General features: G+C 35.7%; 3 protein-coding genes across 4 annotated transcripts; all 3 read right to left on the bottom strand.

Moving 5' to 3' along the window:
* Positions 1–1,239: 1,239 nt before the first annotated feature.
* Positions 1,240–5,469, bottom strand: LOC110714594 (transketolase, chloroplastic-like). Its single transcript, XM_021893138.1, has 7 exons — positions 4,727–5,469; positions 3,856–3,946; positions 3,668–3,773; positions 3,300–3,582; positions 3,009–3,157; positions 2,765–2,918; positions 1,240–2,610 (listed from the first exon to the last, which is right to left on the bottom strand). Exons 1-7 carry the CDS (start codon positions 5,213–5,215, stop codon positions 1,651–1,653), a joined length of 2,232 nt encoding a protein of 743 aa, XP_021748830.1. The 5' UTR covers positions 5,216–5,469; the 3' UTR covers positions 1,240–1,650.
* A 1,399-nt stretch (positions 5,470–6,868) lies between these two features.
* LOC110714481 (DNA repair protein RAD51 homolog 3-like) lies at positions 6,869–12,067 on the bottom strand. 2 transcript variants are annotated; one of them, XM_021892995.1, is made up of 10 exons: positions 11,825–11,841; positions 10,610–10,708; positions 10,166–10,208; positions 9,043–9,159; positions 8,858–8,891; positions 8,706–8,776; positions 8,408–8,634; positions 7,783–7,914; positions 7,258–7,324; positions 6,869–7,144 (listed from the first exon to the last, which is right to left on the bottom strand). In XM_021892995.1, exons 3-10 carry the CDS (start codon positions 10,194–10,196, stop codon positions 6,969–6,971), a joined length of 855 nt encoding a protein of 284 aa, XP_021748687.1. In that variant the 5' UTR covers positions 10,197–10,208; positions 10,610–10,708; positions 11,825–11,841; the 3' UTR covers positions 6,869–6,968. The 2 variants fall into 2 exon arrangements, with proteins under 2 accessions (XP_021748687.1, XP_021748686.1); XM_021892994.1 differs by lacking the exon at positions 10,166–10,208 and having other exon boundaries at positions 11,825–12,067.
* A 560-nt stretch (positions 12,068–12,627) lies between these two features.
* On the bottom strand, positions 12,628–18,800 carry LOC110714458 (probable tRNA N6-adenosine threonylcarbamoyltransferase, mitochondrial). Its single transcript, XM_021892971.1, has 13 exons — positions 18,365–18,800; positions 18,154–18,198; positions 17,280–17,354; positions 16,927–17,023; positions 16,676–16,766; positions 16,444–16,493; positions 14,815–15,005; positions 14,604–14,689; positions 14,105–14,180; positions 13,894–13,977; positions 13,704–13,818; positions 13,457–13,545; positions 12,628–12,984 (listed from the first exon to the last, which is right to left on the bottom strand). Exons 1-13 carry the CDS (start codon positions 18,617–18,619, stop codon positions 12,850–12,852), a joined length of 1,389 nt encoding a protein of 462 aa, XP_021748663.1. The 5' UTR covers positions 18,620–18,800; the 3' UTR covers positions 12,628–12,849.
* Positions 18,801–19,409: the final 609 nt, after the last annotated feature.

The following is a 19,409-nucleotide window of genomic DNA, read 5'->3' as shown; positions in this document are numbered from 1 at the left end:
TGTTTAGAGAGCCACAAGGGCGGGGTAAGAATCAATCCCAAGATCTCTTGGAATCGGGAGGGAAGCTCTAACCACTTGAGCTATCCCTCACTCTCACTTGTACAATATTTTGATTTGAAATATTTTACTATTTTTATAGACATTTTCTAAATGATACATATTATTTTAGGATAATATTTGTCCTAGATTACGTACATATTTTGTATCCTTATCATACTAGATTAGGATTAGTCTTGTAAACGTTATACTCCGTATATAGTGATAAATGATATTCATTCCAATATGAGGAGGTTTTTCGAAATCTAACACTGAGAAATTTTATATTGTTGATAACACTTAAATTTTTTTGTCTACCTTATTGTAATAATAGGAGAAAATTTACCTTTGACCTTTGGTTCAAATATAATGTATCATTGCATGTCAACCCATCATTATTCCACCAACCCCATTGCTTAGGAAGAATTTTGCAATGGCTTGCACTTTCTTTTTGCCAAATTGCATGGAAATGACATGAGAAATTTATGTCCAAAATTTTCTTCGACATTGCTATTGTAATTTGATGACCTATAAAGTTGTGATTATTTCTATAAATTTATAATTTTCAAAAATAAAAATATAAGATAATTAAAATGTGTCAATGAGAGAAAGAATATGATGCTTAGGGTGGAATATGCCACACTTGTGTTAGCTACAATAATGAGTTTAGTTTTGTCAACAAACCAAGGAAGCACAAATGACAATTAGATTAGCATATATACCTACCCACCTTTTCAACTCTTTAACTTTGCTCATTTGTCGTTCTTAAGTTTGATCAATTGTGACAGCCTTATCTTTATCACTAATTCCATTCAAACACCACTATCCTTACCTACCTCCCATTGGCAGCTTAATTGGCTTTTATTGCAAGTATAAATTTGATTATGTTGGGTAAAATTATTAATTTTAAAGGACTATTAATCTTGTATATCTATCACGGAATTTAAATAATGCATTCAAGTGAATAATGCGCTTAAAACAAGGTACTGGTACGATATAATAATGGTTATATGGAGTACATCTAAAATCTAAGTCATTTTCACAATATCAAATTTTTAAGCAAAATCTGAGCTAGGGATTTTATGAACATGTGTTGGATCAATAAAACTCTATATAGAGCATGTAACCACTAATCACAAGTACACAGTAATAGATTGGGGGGAGGGGGCTATTGTTCCGAAACGACTGACACAGCTCGCACCATTTAGAAAACCATTTAAAGGCAATGGAATTAAACACTCGTAAACTCAACATGCCTAAACTGGATCGCTCGTTATGCTTTAGCAGTTCATCTTAAAGAACACTAAAGATGAAGATGATAGTTAAAATCAATTACCAAATAGCACAAACTACAGAGGTTCAAAAAGCTCAATATGCTTACATAAATCATAAACATCTACTCTGTGAAATGGCTTTTCTTATAGGTCTTCCTCGAGGCTCAAACCTCAATTAAACTTGGCTCTGTTGGTTGCAGTAAAACAAGCGATGTATTATCAAACTCTCTTATTATGAGATCCATCCCCCTCCAATAAACGATACAAAAACTGTATGGAGAAAAAAGTGGGAATTGCGGCAATCAAAAAACACTGAGATCACCATGTCTAGCATAGTGATTTAGCATAGTGATTTAGCTGCTTCAATGACGGCCTCTTTTGTGATTCCCAACTCCTTGTATATCTTCCCAGCAGGGGCACTGGCTCCAAACCGGTCAATACCAATTGCCTTACCCTTGCAGCCAACATACTTCAACCATCCAAATGTAGTTCCAGCTTCAATGCTGACTCTAGCTGTCACATCGGCTGGCAATACGCTCTCTTTGTATGACTCAGATTGAGCATCGAAGAGCTCCCATGAAACAAATGACACAACTCTAACAGCCTTTCCATCCTTTCTAAGATCATCGGCAGCTTTAGCGGCAATCTCTAGTTCAGAACCAGTTCCCATTAGGATAACATCTGGGTTGTTCCCCTTTGAATTGTCAGAAATGATGTAACCACCTTTTTCAACCCCTTCAATGGAAGTTCCCGGAAGCTGGGGAAGCTTTTGTCGAGAAAGAGCAAGAATAGAAGGTGTCTTTTTGTTTAGTACTGCAACTCTGTAGGCACCAGCTGTCTCAGTACCATCTGCAGGACGGAACATAAAAACATTTGGCATGGCCCGGAAACTCGCCAAATGCTCAATAGGCTGATGAGTCGGCCCGTCTTCCCCAAGTCCAATAGAGTCATGGGTCATGACAAAGATGACCCCAGCCTGGGACAAGGCAGCCATCCTTATGGAAGCTCTCATGTAGTCTGTGAAGACGAAGAAAGTTGCACAGTAAGGGATGAAGCCTGGGCTGTGGAGAGCAATCCCATTGCAGATGGATCCCATTCCATGCTCCCGAACACCAAATCGAAGATTCCTTTCCTCGGGAGTATCCTTCTGGAAATTTCCAAACATCTTCAGCAAAGTCATGTTTGAGGAAGCAAGGTCAGCACTTCCACCAAGAAAACCTGGAAGAACAATTGCAAGGGCGTTCAGGCATTGTTGAGACAGATTTCTTGTAGCATCACCAGGGCTCTCGGGGGTGTATGTCTGTAGAAGATGCAGAAACATGCATATCAATTCAACTGTCATACATTAAAAAGTATATAATCCAGAAATAGCTGTTCCCCCGAACAATTCCATTATCAAAGCCTCAAGAATCATGTTAAGACATTAAATCATATAATGTTAAATCAATACTAACCGGAAGTGCCTTCTCCCAGCCAGAAGGTAATTCCCCAGTGATGATAGACTTCAACTCTGCAGCTTCATCACTGTACTTCTTCACATACTCAGCAAATTTAGAATTCCATTCAGATTCAAGGGCTGCTCCCTCAGAAGTATGGCGGCTCCAATGTCTGCAAGGAAACCAAGATGAGAATATAATCCAAATAATTTTAATGCTAAGATGACACAGAAAATTAAGTAAATCATTCACAAAAACTCACTTTTTAACATCCTCGGGTACATGGAATGGCTCATATGGCCATCCAAGGTTGCTCCTAGTTGCTTCTACTTCCTTAGCTCCCAAGGCACTACCATGCACACTGTATGAATTTGACTTGTTTGGAGAGCCATAACCGATAGTTGTTGTCACCTACAATTACAAAGTTGGAAACCATTTTATTACACCACTGATACTCAAAAGCAGTAAGATGACTCATCCATGCAAAGAAACATTGAAACTTTAATATTAACAAAGATATATGACAGCCCAGCATAGAAGTGATGAAATGCACCTTGATTAAGGTCGGCTTGTCCTTAACAGCCTTAGCCTCTCTGATTGCAGCGCGAATTTCATCATAGCCATTGTTACCATTCTTGACCCAAATCACATGCCATCCAAGAGCCTCAAACCGTTTGTCAACATCCTCAGTGAATGCAATATCAGTGCTACCATCAATAGATATATGGTTGTCGTCATAGAATGCAATAAGCTTTCCAAGTCCCCAATGTCCAGCAAGGGAACAGGCTTCCTGAGAAACACCTTCCATTTGGCAACCATCTCCAAGAATAGCATACCTAAAAGACCCAAAGGGAAAGGCATGATTAAGATGGGAAACACGGCCAACTTATTCAGCACATAAGTAGGATAGAAGAAACCTACGTGTAGTGATCAACAATCTCCATATCAGGCTTGTTAAACCGAGCAGCCAAGTGCTTCTCTGCAAGTGCCAGCCCAACAGCATTGGCAATACCCTGACCAAGGGGACCTGCAAAGTCATACAGGATCGATTAGACATACAAAACACATAATTAATTTTCGCTATAATAGTTTTAATCACTAGTCCTAACCAGTGGTGACTTCAATCCCAGGAGTCTCAAAATTTTCAGGATGACCAGGAGTTCTGCTTTCCCACTGGCGGAAGTTCTTCAAATCTTCTTCCTGATATAAGATAATTCCCAATGACAGAAAGTAAGTTTCTAAGTCAAATGTGATGTCATCTTGCAAAACATGAATATAGCTAACAATAAACTGAACCTAGAAAAAGCTAACACCATCAAAACTGAATTAGATACCACTCCATAAAGAAAACTTAAATAAAAGTCAGTGAGAAGCTCCTAATTGCAAAATTCTTAATGAGCCGTACTACATGTCATTTTCTTGCTCAATTCGATAGCTACAATTCTACAAATGAGCCAAAAAATAGCCACAGGTATCCGTCGAGCCTGGCCAGAGCTAGGTGCACACCTGACCCACAGTGCACAATGGACAACTAGATGCACTCAGTATCTAGCATCTTATGGCTTATGTTTCATTCTCTCCCAATTCTAGCTAAAATTTTCTAATTGTCACACATCTAATCCAAATTTGTCAAATTCTTAAATAAAAAGTATTCAAAAATCTCGACAATCTACTAACCACATATAATCACTAGACGTGTACATCATGCAAATTATCACAACCACAACTTATCATACAAATTATATTGATAAAAACAAAATATATATAAACCCAAGTCAGCATCAATAAAATTAAGTCAACCAAAGAACTTCAAAGCAACTGATAATAATACTACCAAAATCAGATATCACCATCACCAAGATCACAACATTCCAAATAAATGAAAGATACCCAGATCAAAACAACAAAACCCCATTTCAAATTATCAAGCAAACAATCAAAATCAACAAAATCAAAGAAAGAGAAGAGAGAGAAAATTACAGTGACACTGTCATAACCAGCCAAGTGTAGGAGAGCATACTGGAGCATACACCCATGACCGGCGGACAAAACAAAGCGATCACGGTTAAACCAATAAGGGTTCTTCGGATTATACCGCATAACTTCATCGTACAAAATGTGACCCATCGGAGCACAACCCATGGGTAAACCCGGGTGACCCGAATTCGCCTTTTCAACGGCATCAATCGCCAAAAACCGGATCGTATTCACCGATTTATCGATCAGGGTATCTTCAGTAGTACCAGACTTGTCGAGGGATTCCACCGCAGAAGCGCGTACGGTGGCGCGTGGGGCCACTCGCCGGGAGGTTTTTAGAGAGAAAGAAGATGATTTGAGGAGAGAAACAGAAGAAGAGGAGGAAGAGAGAGAAAGTGAAGAAGGAAGACGGTTTGTGGGTGTTGAAGGGTTGCGAGAGGTGGAAGTACGGCCGGCGGAGATGGCTTGGGAGAGAGAAAGAGAGGACGCCATTGTTGGAATTGTAGAGAGAGAAAGTAAGGTTTTGGTGGGGATTATGAGTAGAAATATAAGAAGGAAGAGAGAGAAAATTGGACAACAACTTTTACAAATTTTGAAAAAAAAGGGGGGGTTGGTGGCCGTTTGATGTAAGTGAGAGATGATCAGAACCGTTGACTGGTTTTATTGGTGGGTTGGTGGAATTTTTTTATTTTTAGGAAATTTGATGGAAATATATTCTATTTTTAACATATGAATAGATGATGATGAATGAGATCATTTCATAAGTCACTTATGGTTTTTAGTGATTAAAATTAAATGGAAGAAATGAAATTGAGTGGATTACTTGAATTGTCATTTTGGATGTATGTAACACAATCTCCAAATGTAACAATTTGTAGTTTTAATCAAATATATATACTTAAATACTTATAATTATTAAAAGAGTTTAGAATAGATATTGAGATAGGAATGTATATTATATTATGATATGATTTTATGAGAATAATATGATATGAGTTTTTTTTTTTTTTTCCAACAGATATGAGATATTAATGTGAAAAGATATATGTGATAGATTGTGATAGATTTAGAAGAAGTAAGATATGTAGGAATATTAGGATTAGATAATTCTAATGTGAGCAAAATGGGAAAAACAATGAGAATTACAAAGAATATTATTGAGACCTTGAGATTAATTTAACAATAGAGTTTGTCAATAGTGTAAAGTTCACAAGTTACAAACTTTTTTTTTTTTGATAGGATATGGGGCAATATAGAGTAATAGATGAAGTGTGATATTTGCCACTCTATTATTTGGGTATCTCCAAAGAGTAGTTGAGCTTGAACATGAAGGTTCCTAGAGTATAGCAACTTAATCTCAAGCTCAAGGTTTGATTAAAGAATATTGAATTAATTACTAAATTAATGGTAAAGATGGGTTAACTTTGGTGCATAATGGCTTTTGAGGTTGTGGGCGAGTCGCACTACTCTAAACAACTCACTAGCTCAGTAGATAGTGTTGGGAAATGCAACTTTTTTGTTTGGGTATGCAACTACTAGTGTTTTATTAATGAATTGTTTTAGCATTCCTAATTATTGACCGATAATATAATTAAGAGGAAGAGAATGCCCCCACGGTTGCCAAACATGACCTTCCAATCTAGAATTTTATAGGGTATAATTTTTCAATTTATTCTATGTTTACAACATTTCATATTAACATATATCTTAACAAAGAGATTAGATTAGATAAACGAATAAATATTAAACAAATCAACAACTTCGAGAAGAAAAAATTGTGTTGTCTGCAGTTAAATTATATGGAGTATTAACAAATCAATTCCTTAAATTGAATAATATTACTAGTAATGTATACCAAGTAATAGGACTTAATTTGATTCTTTAGGTGACTACTAACTAGCAGAATAAGACAATTGAAAGAAATTGATGTTCATGTTCAGATCTAATAAAATTCTTAAAGGATGGTCTAGAGCTATTTTTAAAATTTAATTAAAGAGAGATTTGTCACATTTTTAATTACGAATACCATATTCTTCCATTGAAAAGCCGCAACTATGAAGAACATTACCATTCTTTTAGAGGTGATTGTTCATGTATATTTTCTTTTTGAATGTAGTCTTCAATGTACTGTAATAAGCAACTAGAGCAGAAAAAAACGCATAGCCAGGAAAGATTCAAGACCAAAATCAACCCAATAAACATACAAGCTGTGCAGCTAAATGAATCCAACTGAGCAGAAAAAAGTTCACATCATTTTGGTTCTTTTACAAGTTTTACTGGAGTTTCGGATTCCTTTGGTTGTAATAGCATATGGTGCATAGGCAGATGGAAGAGAGGTCGACTTGTCAATATAAGCACAACGCTCATCCCCTTTCCAGTATAAGATGACCCTGTTTGTACTTGCGTGAGACCAACTGTCACCTGCTCCACAAGATCAACCACTATGAAAATCAAAACAATAGTGCATTCTACAAGGAAACAATAGGGCAAGCCAGGAATTCAACAGGCAAAAAGATCATAATGGATAGTATTACCTAGTGCTAGTGTTAGTTGATATGAACCTTCGGAGCACTTGGTTGCCGCTTGATTTAATAGAACCACCTGATGGTACATAAATAAACAGCCAATAAGATCCAGATTATTTCCATTCAGAAGAGGGTGGGGGAACCAGGGTCGGTTGATTCATGACTTTATAAGCTGCTAATCTGCTATGCACAATTGCACACTACATAGTTCAATTGTTCAATCTATTGTATCTTTGAAGACCCAATCATTTTAAACACAAATTCTGTCAATCACTCTACGTATACAATTAGAACTCTATTTCTGAAGAAGTGTAGGATGTAGGCGATAAAAACCTACTAAATGGACAAGGGTTTGGATCTAGTAGTACACTTCTGAGTCCTGACAATAAAAAAAAGTTTCCAGAGTCAAATTCATGTTTTTATCTCAATTTATGCAGCTATCGTCAAGTACACTGTTTTATCTGTTTCTTCTGCCCAAGCACACCTTACTGTTTCATCCTAATACAAACATTCAAGAGTGAAACTTTCACTTACTGCTAAATTGAACTTCTGTGCAAGCTTCATCAACTTCAGTGCCATTTCACCAAGAATCCGAGTCCTTTGGGCCATGTCCTCAAAATCTTGACGGAAATAAAATGTAACACTATCAATTACAACCAGTTTCACCTGAAAGAAATATAGCTACAAAGTTAAGTCAATCATACACCAAATAGCATGAACGCTTGCAACTATTTGTAATATTAGATTGGTAAAGAGGGCAATCAATCAATCCAATATTAGATTGGTAAAGAAGGCGGGAATTTTTTTTTTGCTAGAGCAGTTATAATTTTGTGATACACACAGAGCATTATAGCAAACCACTATTTTAGGATGTCCATTATATTCGTCACCGTTTTCCTAACATGATACAGAGTCCAAGTTTAATTAATAGGAGATGATAGAAAGATTCAATTATAATAAAGGGTCTATAATAATTTCAAGTCCGTGATTTAAAAAAAAAAAGCATATTCTTAATCATGAGGGACTAGGACAATGTGACAAAATATCTAATTATTGCACTATAGTTGGTCAATGACTTAAAAAATGAGGAGTATAAAGAGAGATTCAAAAATCAATGTAAATATGTAATTAAGTTCCTGTGCATCAATTTGGTACCCACATCTCTATGCTCTGAGACCCATTTATCCAGATGGTTTATCATAGCAATTAGCTCAGTGTAACTGCAGATCCTAAAGTGGAATATGTTAGCCAAGAAATCTTTGGGAAGCAATTTGTCTTTAACAGCTCGGATATTTCTTTGCCGAAAGCAGTTATCATTCTCCATGTCATCAACACATCCTTGAGCAATCTGCAAAGCACGCTCCACCATGAAGCTTCCCTCTGTATCTAAACATGCATCTACACAGCTTAGATTCAAGCATATCTAAGCCAGGGAAAGTGGTGTAGCAATGACTCACCTACATAAACTGCTTTTCCCCCAAGACCACCAAATTCAGCTGGAATTTGGACATTGACTGCAAGTTGAATCCTGAGATATAAAGCATCAATATTGATGCATAACAAAACTAAGGACTAAGGAGACTGTTAAACAAAAAAATTGGCTACTTACCCAAATTGTGTTTTGCCAATGCCAGGTATACCACCTGTATTCCAGAAAAGTAGTTATTTGAGCAATGCAAATCATATTAATCATCTACTACTGTGGTAGCATACAAGAGGGAAAAAAAATCTGTAGTACTTAGAAAAGGTGGTTTGTGTCAGCAGTTCTATTTACACAAAAACCAGAGGACATACCTATCTCAGTAACTTGTTTGCAGCTTATACCACCACCAAGGATGTCATCAACATCAGCAGAAGATGTAGTTATCCGTATACATGAGTCCTCAAACATTTCCCAAGCATTTTGAGCGCCTATGACAGATATTAAAAATCATTCTTAAATGTCACTTCTCTGCACATACAGTGAAATAGAGGAGTGGCAAATTATGGAAGTGAACATCACATAACATGCTGAGATTTCAGTTACAAACCAATCAAAGTGACTCAGTTGTACTAAAAGAGGTGGTTCAATATTAGTAAAAGAAAAGAAGAGCAGGAAGGGAGGGAGGGAGGGAGGGAGGGAGGGAGAAAGAAAGGAAGAGAAGGGAAAGGAAAGAGATTTTATTTTCCAATAGTAAGTTAACGAAAGGAAATGAAGAGGAGAGAAGAAAAATCTAATTTACAACTTTATTTATCTCTTTCCAGTCGAATTCCTCCAATTTTGGGAGGAAGGAAAGAGAAAATTTTGTAAAGAGGCTTTCTTTTCACTTCTTTTCCTTTCCTGTGAATTTTTACTTTGCATGTCATTTTGCAAACCATACATGGGAATTGAGAGCATAGTAAAAACCTTTTTCTTTCTTTTCTTTCCAGCCAAATTTTCTTCAACCAAAAAGGGCCTAAGAGTGTGTTCTCTTCAACTTATTTCGACTATCAAACTTATTTTATCTAAACTTGTGAGTCTTTATTTGCTTATTAGACTTATTTTATCTAAACTTATTTTAGTTGAATTTATTTCAACTTATTTTTGTTTAGTAAGTCAAAATAAGTTGAGGAGAGCACACCCTAAGACATGATGGTTGAAAATAAGATGCTTTTGCGTCAATATCCATAAGAAAAGGGGGCATATTAGTCACAAGGACTCACAACTGAAGCATGAATAATTTAAAGTCAGTAAACAATTTCTTCATCCTATCTGTTTTCTCAGGTACAGAAGAAATTAGGTTAATAAGAAAAAATAGAGTTAAGTAATTTTTTAAGTTAGAATAAATTTAGGTTAATAATTAAAAAAAAAAAAAAAAAAAAAAAAAAAAAAAAAAAAAAAAAAGAGTCAAGTAAATAAGATCCCTTGCAATATGTTTATCAAACTATGGCTTGATACCTTTAGATTGCGAATACCAAAAAGTCCACATTCAGCAAATAAACTGTAAGGAAGCAAAGTATAAGAAGATTAGGGTGAAACTAGTTCAATTCAATCATATCTCTAATTTAAGGACTTGACTAGTACGTCATTAAACAATATTCATTACAGTTACATGAAGAGTCAAGAGTGTAATTGAGACTAATTAACTAATTAACACTAATGATTGGCTTGATTGCAATTTACAACCAATGTGCAATGTACATAGACAACTGTTATGATTTCTAAATCCATCCCTGAATGTTAGCTTTATTCATAGATATTTGAAGTTTTGAACATCATAATAGTGTAATACAATAGAACCCTTCTCACTGGAATGTGGAATGATATAAGCATTAGTGCTACTAACATATTCCTTGCTAACAACCTTTAGACAGATTTAAGCTCAAAGAATTTAAGACTTACCATTGAGAATAGCATGGTTTCCACCTGATGTGTCTAATCTGCCACTATGCGATGCAGCCTTCAATATTTCAAGAGCTTCAACTTCCGAAATATTTAAATCTGTTAGAAATAGAATGTAGCATTGTAACTTGAAAGTGCAGTTTGACATATAATTACTGAATGATATAAAAAGACAAGCAAAAAAAGGAAGATTATGTGTACATTAGTACATATGACAACTAACAAATAAAAATTATCATCACAAAGAGCAGCAGCAATTGCAAGCATAGCAACGCACGGTAAACTTGTAAAGCCTATAAGAAAATAAGCAATGCATGAGGACTGAACTCATTCAGAAGCTACTTGGCATCCTAGAAATGGAAATGTAAGCTTGAAAACCCGACTTTTGTTCTCACACATTATTACACTTCTCATCATACGCCTGGTCAATTTTAGTTCATAAACTTGAAGTTCAGCCACAAAATTGACGAGTATAAAGAATCCTCATATCTTATGTTGTAATTAATAAATTCATAAACCCAACTTGAACAAAGCTTTAGAGTACAACACAATATTGCATCGCAAGTATTAGCTGCAAACTAACATCACAACAACCCCAAAACAAAATATCCAAAAGGAATTAACTAGTGACATTTATTTCGAGTTGGGTTTGCACGAAGAAACAATGAGACATTGCCTCACTTGTATCTCCAGCAAACCAATTTACTTAATATCCTTAGCAACCCCCTCATTCTTAGTACCTCCTAACCCTAAAAGAAGAAATGATTGAAAATTCAATGTAGAAATTCATAATACAACCTACATAGCCAATAAATATCACAATCAAAACCCAGAAAAGCATGAGAAATGGGAACTGAATAATGATTTCAGGAAGACAAATTCAATGAAATTAACGACCTAAATTGTCAAATAATTCGCGTACATAAACTCAATACAAAAAAGGGTATCACATAAAAGCAATACAGATCCAAAATCAGCCAAACTTGTTAGCAAAAAGCAAAAGGATTGAGAGGGATTCAGCCAGACATTTTATCGAACAGTAGGAAGATGTGCCCAAAAAACAGGAAAAATAATCAACAGCTATGAAATTATGCAGACAAACCCTAAAATCTTAGTAAAGTACAGAAATAGATCGAAATAACAGAAATTAAAATAAAAAAATAAGTGCGTTAAATTAGGAGAATAAAGCATAAAACGAAAGAGGGAGAAAGAAACCTTGAGCAAGAAGAAGAGGAGAGACAGAAAAAAGAGAGGAGAGAGAAGTGTAGCCTGCTGATATCAGTTTGCCTCTTTGTGTTCCTGAAATCGCCATTCTCATCACCTCCATTTTCGATTCCTCTTCTCTCTCTCTCTCTCTCTCTCTCTCTCTCTCTCTCCTTCCACTTTCTTTATCTCGCGCCAAATCAACTTCAGCTTCGTATTATTTTGCTTAAACTTTTTTTTTTCTTCTAGAAATTCGGATATTTTTGAAAAATAAAAATAACAATATTTATACTTGTACAAATAATAATTATTTGGGATTTTAAAAGGAAACACTCTTGTAAGAGTTTAATTTTTTTTTAAAAGTACTCCGTAAAATAATAGATATAAGTGAGTTATAACGACATTATTCCATACAAATACAAATGGAAAGAGGATTTGAAGTTTCGAATTTATGGTTCATGCACCACTAGATTAGGACTTACTTAATAGCGTAGCATTTTTGTTTTGAAAGGGGGGTGATTGGATTAAAGAATATTTTAGCATAATCTAATTTTTCATAAAAGGTTACATGTAATAGTGTAATACTAATGATGGAAGTAAACTTATGCTAGAACTCTATTATATTAAAGGGGTGATTTTTCGATATAAATCACTTTATTATGTGAACCACAAAAACCATACAATTATTGGACCAATAACTCTTGCTAGGACCTAGGAGCTTCAAATTTAAGAAAAGATGGATGCAAGGTTGCAGCGTAAAAAAAAAAAAAAAAAAAAAAAAAAAAAAAAAAAAAAAAAAACCTTTAGAACTATCATTGCCCTCAAAAATAGGATTTCGCTAATAAGCAAAAAAAAAATCAGTACATACAACAAATATGAGTGATGAAGTTCTACAGTTCTAATGCTGTAATATGAACAGTTGTCAACTCTTAGACTAAATGGTTAGGGATGACTCCTGCAGATAAGCGTAGCACAGCATCTTGCAACCTAATGGAAACCCAGCAGCATCAATGAAGAAACTGGGAGATCATGCGATGCTACAAGAGTTGTTTGGTTGAGCCTTGGATGAGAGATGTGAGCGATGGATGCATCCTGGCTTTTCTCATGGAGCGTGCCTCACTTTTTCCCTCAGCATATTCCTCCCCCAGTGGCCATCTAGGCCGGAGATCATACTGCAATACCAAGCAAAAGCGTAAGCATGGTCAAAATCCTTTTCATTATATTCAGCTAACTGTTAGTTCAGAAAGTGACTTTGCAGTAAGCAGTAAAACAAGGCATATAAAATAGGCTGTGATTAGTTCTAAAGAAAACATTTTTTTAAAAAGTGAATTCTGCATTCAATGGAAATCAGGTTTCAATCTTCTTTTCCTTAGTTCATTGCTAAAAGAGTTAGAAAGAAAAGGAGAAAGGGAAGAGAGGAGATGGAGAAGCGGAGAGGAGGAAGGCAAGGGTAAAGGAAGAAAATGTGGCATTCCTTTCTTAGACAAGAACAATGTCCATCTTGTGGAAAACTTTTTAAAGCATAAGAACATTACCCCTTTACAAACCGGGTTTCATGGAATATGATTTTCCTCCCAACCAGACAAAATCGTAGAGACAACAGTAAGAAGCTTTTAACTGATACATACGGAATTACAGACATACCACTGTATCTTCAGGTTCATCAGCAGGTGGCGGTGGATCAAATCTTCCCATCTGGAAGTGCTCAATGCCAGTCCAAGCAACCATGACACCTTTTGAAGTAATTGGGTTAGTCTCACAAACTCAAGGAGGGAAAACCAGTCTTAGATTATTCAACCTGTCTGGATCTTATAGTTTCTTTCATCTTTATATTGTTAAGGAATAAACTAGAGGTGATTTAGAATGTGAGAAAGCAAGACAGTGATTTTACCATTGTCGGTACAAAGGCTGGGTGGAGGACAAACAAGCTGCAGGCCTTTATTCTTGGCAATTTGTTCAAGTCTTGCTCTCACATATTGATTTGATGCTACGCCACCTGAGACAACCTGCATAATATCTCTGATGAGAGTCAAAAGCATAGATTTCAGTAGCAAGTTATAAACCAATTATTGACTACTTACAAAGTATTTAATCGATGGCTCCATTTTCAATGCCCATTCAATAGCTCTTTCACATCTTTCCTCCAAATGTAACACCGCAACTCGCTGCATCCAAATTTTCCCCAAGTGCGTCAGCAAATGAAACAATGCTATACAAAGAGCCACTTTACACAGGAAGAAAGAAACATCAAGATAGAAAAAACAGAAATATTGTTTGATACAAGGAAGTAACCTGGAAAGAAGCTGCAATGTCAGCCCTAGAACTTCTGTCATGACTACTTGCTAAGGAAAGTGGAATTTCCGCATCACTGCACACAGCCCAAGACTCATGAACAACTGGAGATAAAGTTTATTATTAGTCCAATAGCTATTGAACATTTTCATCACAAGCAACATCAATAAACTAATCTAGCCAAAACTGAAGCAGACTAGGCAATGAATAAAGGGTAATTGCATTAACAGATACTCAATGCTATAATAAGCAACAGAACTTTGATACGGCATTATATTTCCAAATTTTCCATAGGCAACACATATACCTCTGCCGTCCCTTTAGCCACAAGGCGCAGGGACCTCAAGCTTGACATCTATACAAGATTTTAAGGTGAAGACATGCTCTATAGACCAAGAGATACAAATAATAAATAACAACACTCAGTTTAGATATCAATAGACAGTCTTGGAAGGTCAAGATGTGAACAACTTTGCCCCTAGCAGGAGAAGATACTTACATGTTTTTTGATCCAATTGCCAACTTCACTTGAGTCTTCAGACCAGCATAGGAAAAGTTGCAATCCTTATGATGTAGCATTGGGGTCTTATAAAAAATAAGTAAACAAGAATCGGTGATGAATATTGCCCAACAATATGGCTTATATATAACCCAAAGTATACAGTCTGCAAATGTGACTAGAAAAGTTGTTTAAGAAAATAGGAGCTAACTTTAAATTTTATAGACTCAGAATCACCCTCTCGAGCAAGCTCCTCTACAGCAGGACCACCACTCCTTCTCATATCAAGGCCAAGCCACTTTGCTGTCTTGTCATATGCTTCACCAATAGCATCGTCAATAGTTGTCCCTAGTTGTATGTAATGGCCCAAGTCACGTGCAAGAATTAGAAGATTGTGTCCTCCTAAAAAACAAAAACTCTTTTAGATGCTCAGAAAGATTTACATCATGAAAAAAAATTCTCAAAAAGTCATAGGAAGTTGAATCCTATCAATTTTGTAAACATAAGAACCTTTTAAAAAGGAGGGAAAAACACTCTTCAAATGATTTAACTAGAATAAAGAACTTTCTGCTATGGCCTGTAACACACCCGATATCCTTGTATGTCTTTTACCCCCTCACTCAGTAAAGACACTAGCACGATTCTGGTTAAAAGCCAAGATAACACAAAGCAAATAGCATTGACAACTAATCACGAATCGAATTTTAGATTAAGTGAACAAAGCACTTCAAATTCTGTTAACGAGAGTGTATTCAACTATTAATAGTTTAATACCCCAAGTACCCAACAAGTTGCTTCTAACAGTTCTGACATGGAAATTGTTATGAACTGTTAGAAAATAGCGCTCTATGTGAGGGAAAACCAGTCTAAACTAGAATAAAAAAAATGTATTCTTCTGAACTGTTCTGACATGGAAATGGTTATGAACTGTTAAAAAATGCATTCTTCACATGATTTAACTAGAATAAAGAATTTCCTGCTGTGGCCTGTAACACCCCAAATATCCCTTTATGTCTTCTGTCCCCTCACTAAGTGAAAATACTAGCACATTTTTGGTTAAAAGCCAAAACAGGACAAAGCAAATAGCATTGAAAAATAAACACAAATCAAATTGCAGGTTTACTAAACAAAGCACTTCAAATTCTGTTTAAGAGAGTGTATTCAACTATTAATACCCCCAACTCCCCAAGTACCCAACAAGTTGCTTCTAACAGTTCTGATATGGAAACTGCCATGAACTGTTAGAAAACAGCAGTCTATGTGATGCCAGTGGGAATTCCACCCATAAAGTGTGCTCATCAGACTTATGATATTAATCGTAACTTAAGAGCTTAATTATACAAATACATATGAACCTAAGCTACTGGAACAATGGGTTCTGAACTTCTGAAAATAAATAGCTGCTAACAACTCTCAAAAGTATCCTTCACAGAATGCCAAGAAGACCTTAGTAAGACACTGCCGTGTGCAACCTGATATACAAACTTTATAATCCTTTAAGAACTATAATATTAGTTATGTCAGACTTCATGTTTCCCTTGACTGCCTTCAACTCAATTGTTGAAACATTGGCCATAATCTCCAAAATGTTTGCAAATTTATGGAACAATACAATATTTAAATAGGCTGGGGAAGCATTTTGTTTAAAATCTGATTGATATAGAATGATTAGGATTGTGGGAGACTGGAAAGATATAAAAACATTGATTGTTTCATAACTCAAGTTCATTCAGCTTGAGAGTTCATAATATTAATTGGAGTCAAATGACTCAAAATGACAAAAGAAAAGCAAGCTACAGAGAAAAGTGCAAGAGGAACAATATCAAGTTATCATTATTACCTGAAATGAGCAGAGCCATGAAGGGAAACTGAAGGTTTCTATCTGTCAACCTGGACAACAGAAAAATTATGAAAAGCAAAAACAAGTAGCTTTTAGTGAGCGCAGAAGAAATCAGATTCTAAACAGTCAAAACTCCCTGATATCCACATAATAAGTAAGAAATATGAAATATTATTAAGTGGATTAATATCAGATTGGGCATTTAATTTATGTGCAGGGAAGTCAGTAATACCTTGCTACTAAAGTATGAGCCTCCATATGATGCACGCCAATTAAAGGCAACTGGAAGCTACGGGCGATTTCTCGAGCTTTACGGACACCAACTACATTAATAAGAAAGAGAAGTTAAATACTTTAGCAAAGATGATTCCTAGAAGCTCTGAACCATACAGCTCACAAGAATCATGGCATACAAAAACTGTAAGCTAGTTTTCTATTTTGTAAATAAAACCAGACACACAGATAGTCAACCAAATACATTACCACGTAGGCAAAGACTTAATCCAGGACCAATAGTAACTGCAACTGCAGAAAGATCTTTAGCAGTTAAATTTGCTTCATCAAGTGCAGATTGTGTTACCTGCAGATGGAGAAGAAAGAAAATAAATTAAAACGGTGAGATGATTGCACGCAAAAAGGAATACATGAAACAGAATGATTCACAAGAAAATATATCAGAAGTTTGGCTGGAAGAAAAGAAAAAAAAAAGTAGCAAGGAGCCAAGGAGACGTTTTCAGAAAAATTGAAGCAATTCCTCCAATCATTCTTATTTTATTCATAGAAATTGAAAGAGTAACTTATTAGCAACAGAAGCAAGTCAGATTGATGAAATGTACCCGGTTGATGGCCTTTGAATGAGCCTCTTCGGCCATTTTTGGGGCAACTCCTCCATACTGGACAAGCAGATCTGCCTTAATAAGCACAAATAAAAAAAAAATTAAAGGTAAATTAACAAACTTGTAGCTCCTTACATAATACGGAGTATGTTGTAATGATATATATACAAGTAAAACGATGGTTATCTATTCAGCTAATTCCAGTTAGGGACATGTGATTATGCAATATCAACCTATATAGCAAGATACCAAAATGCAATAGCAGATCAACAGGGTCGAAATCGAAAGAGGACAAACTAAAGGTAGCAAATTAGCAATAGACTGTTACTTATATTAGCTACCAAGAATTAAATCTATGTACAGAATTATAATATAATTTCATTACAAAATGATATCAGTGGTTGAAAATCTACTTAGCCTATACCCACGAGGCCATGAACTGAGCATCATTGCAAACTTACGAAAACTTCCAATCCCCCTTCAATGAATGCACCAACCTGTTAATTTATACTCCTTCCTTATCATCAGTCACTCAGATAACCCTAGTACCCACTAAAGCTAAAAGCAATCTCTCTACTAATAGCAACCTAGCACCCTTAGGGCTTTCAAATACTCTCTTCAGCCAACATTCTAATATAGAGTGCCAATTCAATGCGCCGATGCCCAACAACTCTTCAACCAAACAATCAAATTGATAGTTTAAGATAAATAATTTTACACAAATAAAACTAGAGATAGAATCACATGATGAATAATTTTACAGATAATAGCTAAAATATAAATGTGTTAAAAATCAAATCTTTGTTTCTTAATTCTGACTATTGCATAATTTCAATCTCAACCATCAAAATTATCAGTGAAATAGAAATTGTACCTGAGATGACACAACTTGACTAAGAATTTCTCCATTGCCTCTCACCTGAAACCCCAACAATCAATTGAATCAATCAAAACCAACAAGAAGAGAAAACAACTCATGACAAAATCACCCGCCGATCATAATTAGCCCTTACAACTGCATATATCATATTCCTAAACAACATTATAGAACCCAAAAAAAAATGAAAACAAATACAAAAACTTACAACAGCAGCAGCAGTGTCATCACAACTGGTTTCAATCCCAAGAACAATCAAATTATCCACATTTGCTAAATGGGTTTTGTGAGAATCGAATTGGGTAGTGGAGAAATTAGCAAAATTAAGATGAAATTGAAGTTTTCTATGTTGTCGAAACTTGGAGAGTGCAGTTAATTTGTTGCAAAAAGAGGGGAAAGGAATGAAATATTTAAAGCGATGCAGTAGTACTGTGTTTGATAGGCTTCCCGCCACACCCACCATTTTATACAATGTTTCGTTTTCTGAGGAGAGAAAGAGAGTGAAAGAGGGATGGGATATTGGGAATTTGGAATTTGGAATTTGGAATGGGTAAGAGCCTAAGAGGTGAGGAGGTACGTACGTTCAATGACTAGTGAAGTAAGCCAAGTCCGAGTATCCAAAAGTCCGAGTTAGTTGGGGCTCGTGAGTTCGTTCTAAAGATGTTTTGGTTCGGAGTGGTTTGGTTCATATTTTTCCTAGTTTATGACAAATTCAATTGGAAAAATTGACAAAAATAATCTTAACTTTGTTCAATTCCCTCAAAATAATCCCAACTTTCAATTATTTTTTAATAATCCTAACTTTAATATGAATTTGCTTCCAATGGTACCGGGTGACTAATAACCCGTTGAACAGATAATTATTTTTAAAAAAAAAAATAATATACACGTGTCATCATGCTATTGGCTCAAATTCATTTATATTTATATTATTGGCTTAATTATGTAATTAATTAACTTTAAAAATATTATTACAAAAAAAAAAAAAACAAATTGAAACCACCAACCCACCCAACCACTGCCACCGCCAGGCGCCAACCAGCCTGAACCTTACCCCCGATTACCGCCGGCGCCTAGCTGGCCCACTCCTTGGCTGGCTACTTCCCGCCCCGCCGATCCATTTCCCTCCCCCGCCGGGGAATCCATCCCTACCCCTTTTCTCTTCCCAACTTCACATTTGATTTTTTGGGTTTATCCCTTTTGTTAATTTTTACACTTAGCTGGATTTAGGGAGGATGGTGGCGCGTCGGGGT

The sequence above is a fragment of the Chenopodium quinoa genome, unplaced genomic scaffold (assembly GCF_001683475.1).
Source record: "Chenopodium quinoa cultivar QQ74 unplaced genomic scaffold, ASM168347v1, whole genome shotgun sequence".
Lineage (NCBI taxonomy): Eukaryota > Viridiplantae > Streptophyta > Magnoliopsida > Caryophyllales > Amaranthaceae > Chenopodium > Chenopodium quinoa.
This window is presented reverse-complemented; position numbering and strand designations above follow the sequence as displayed.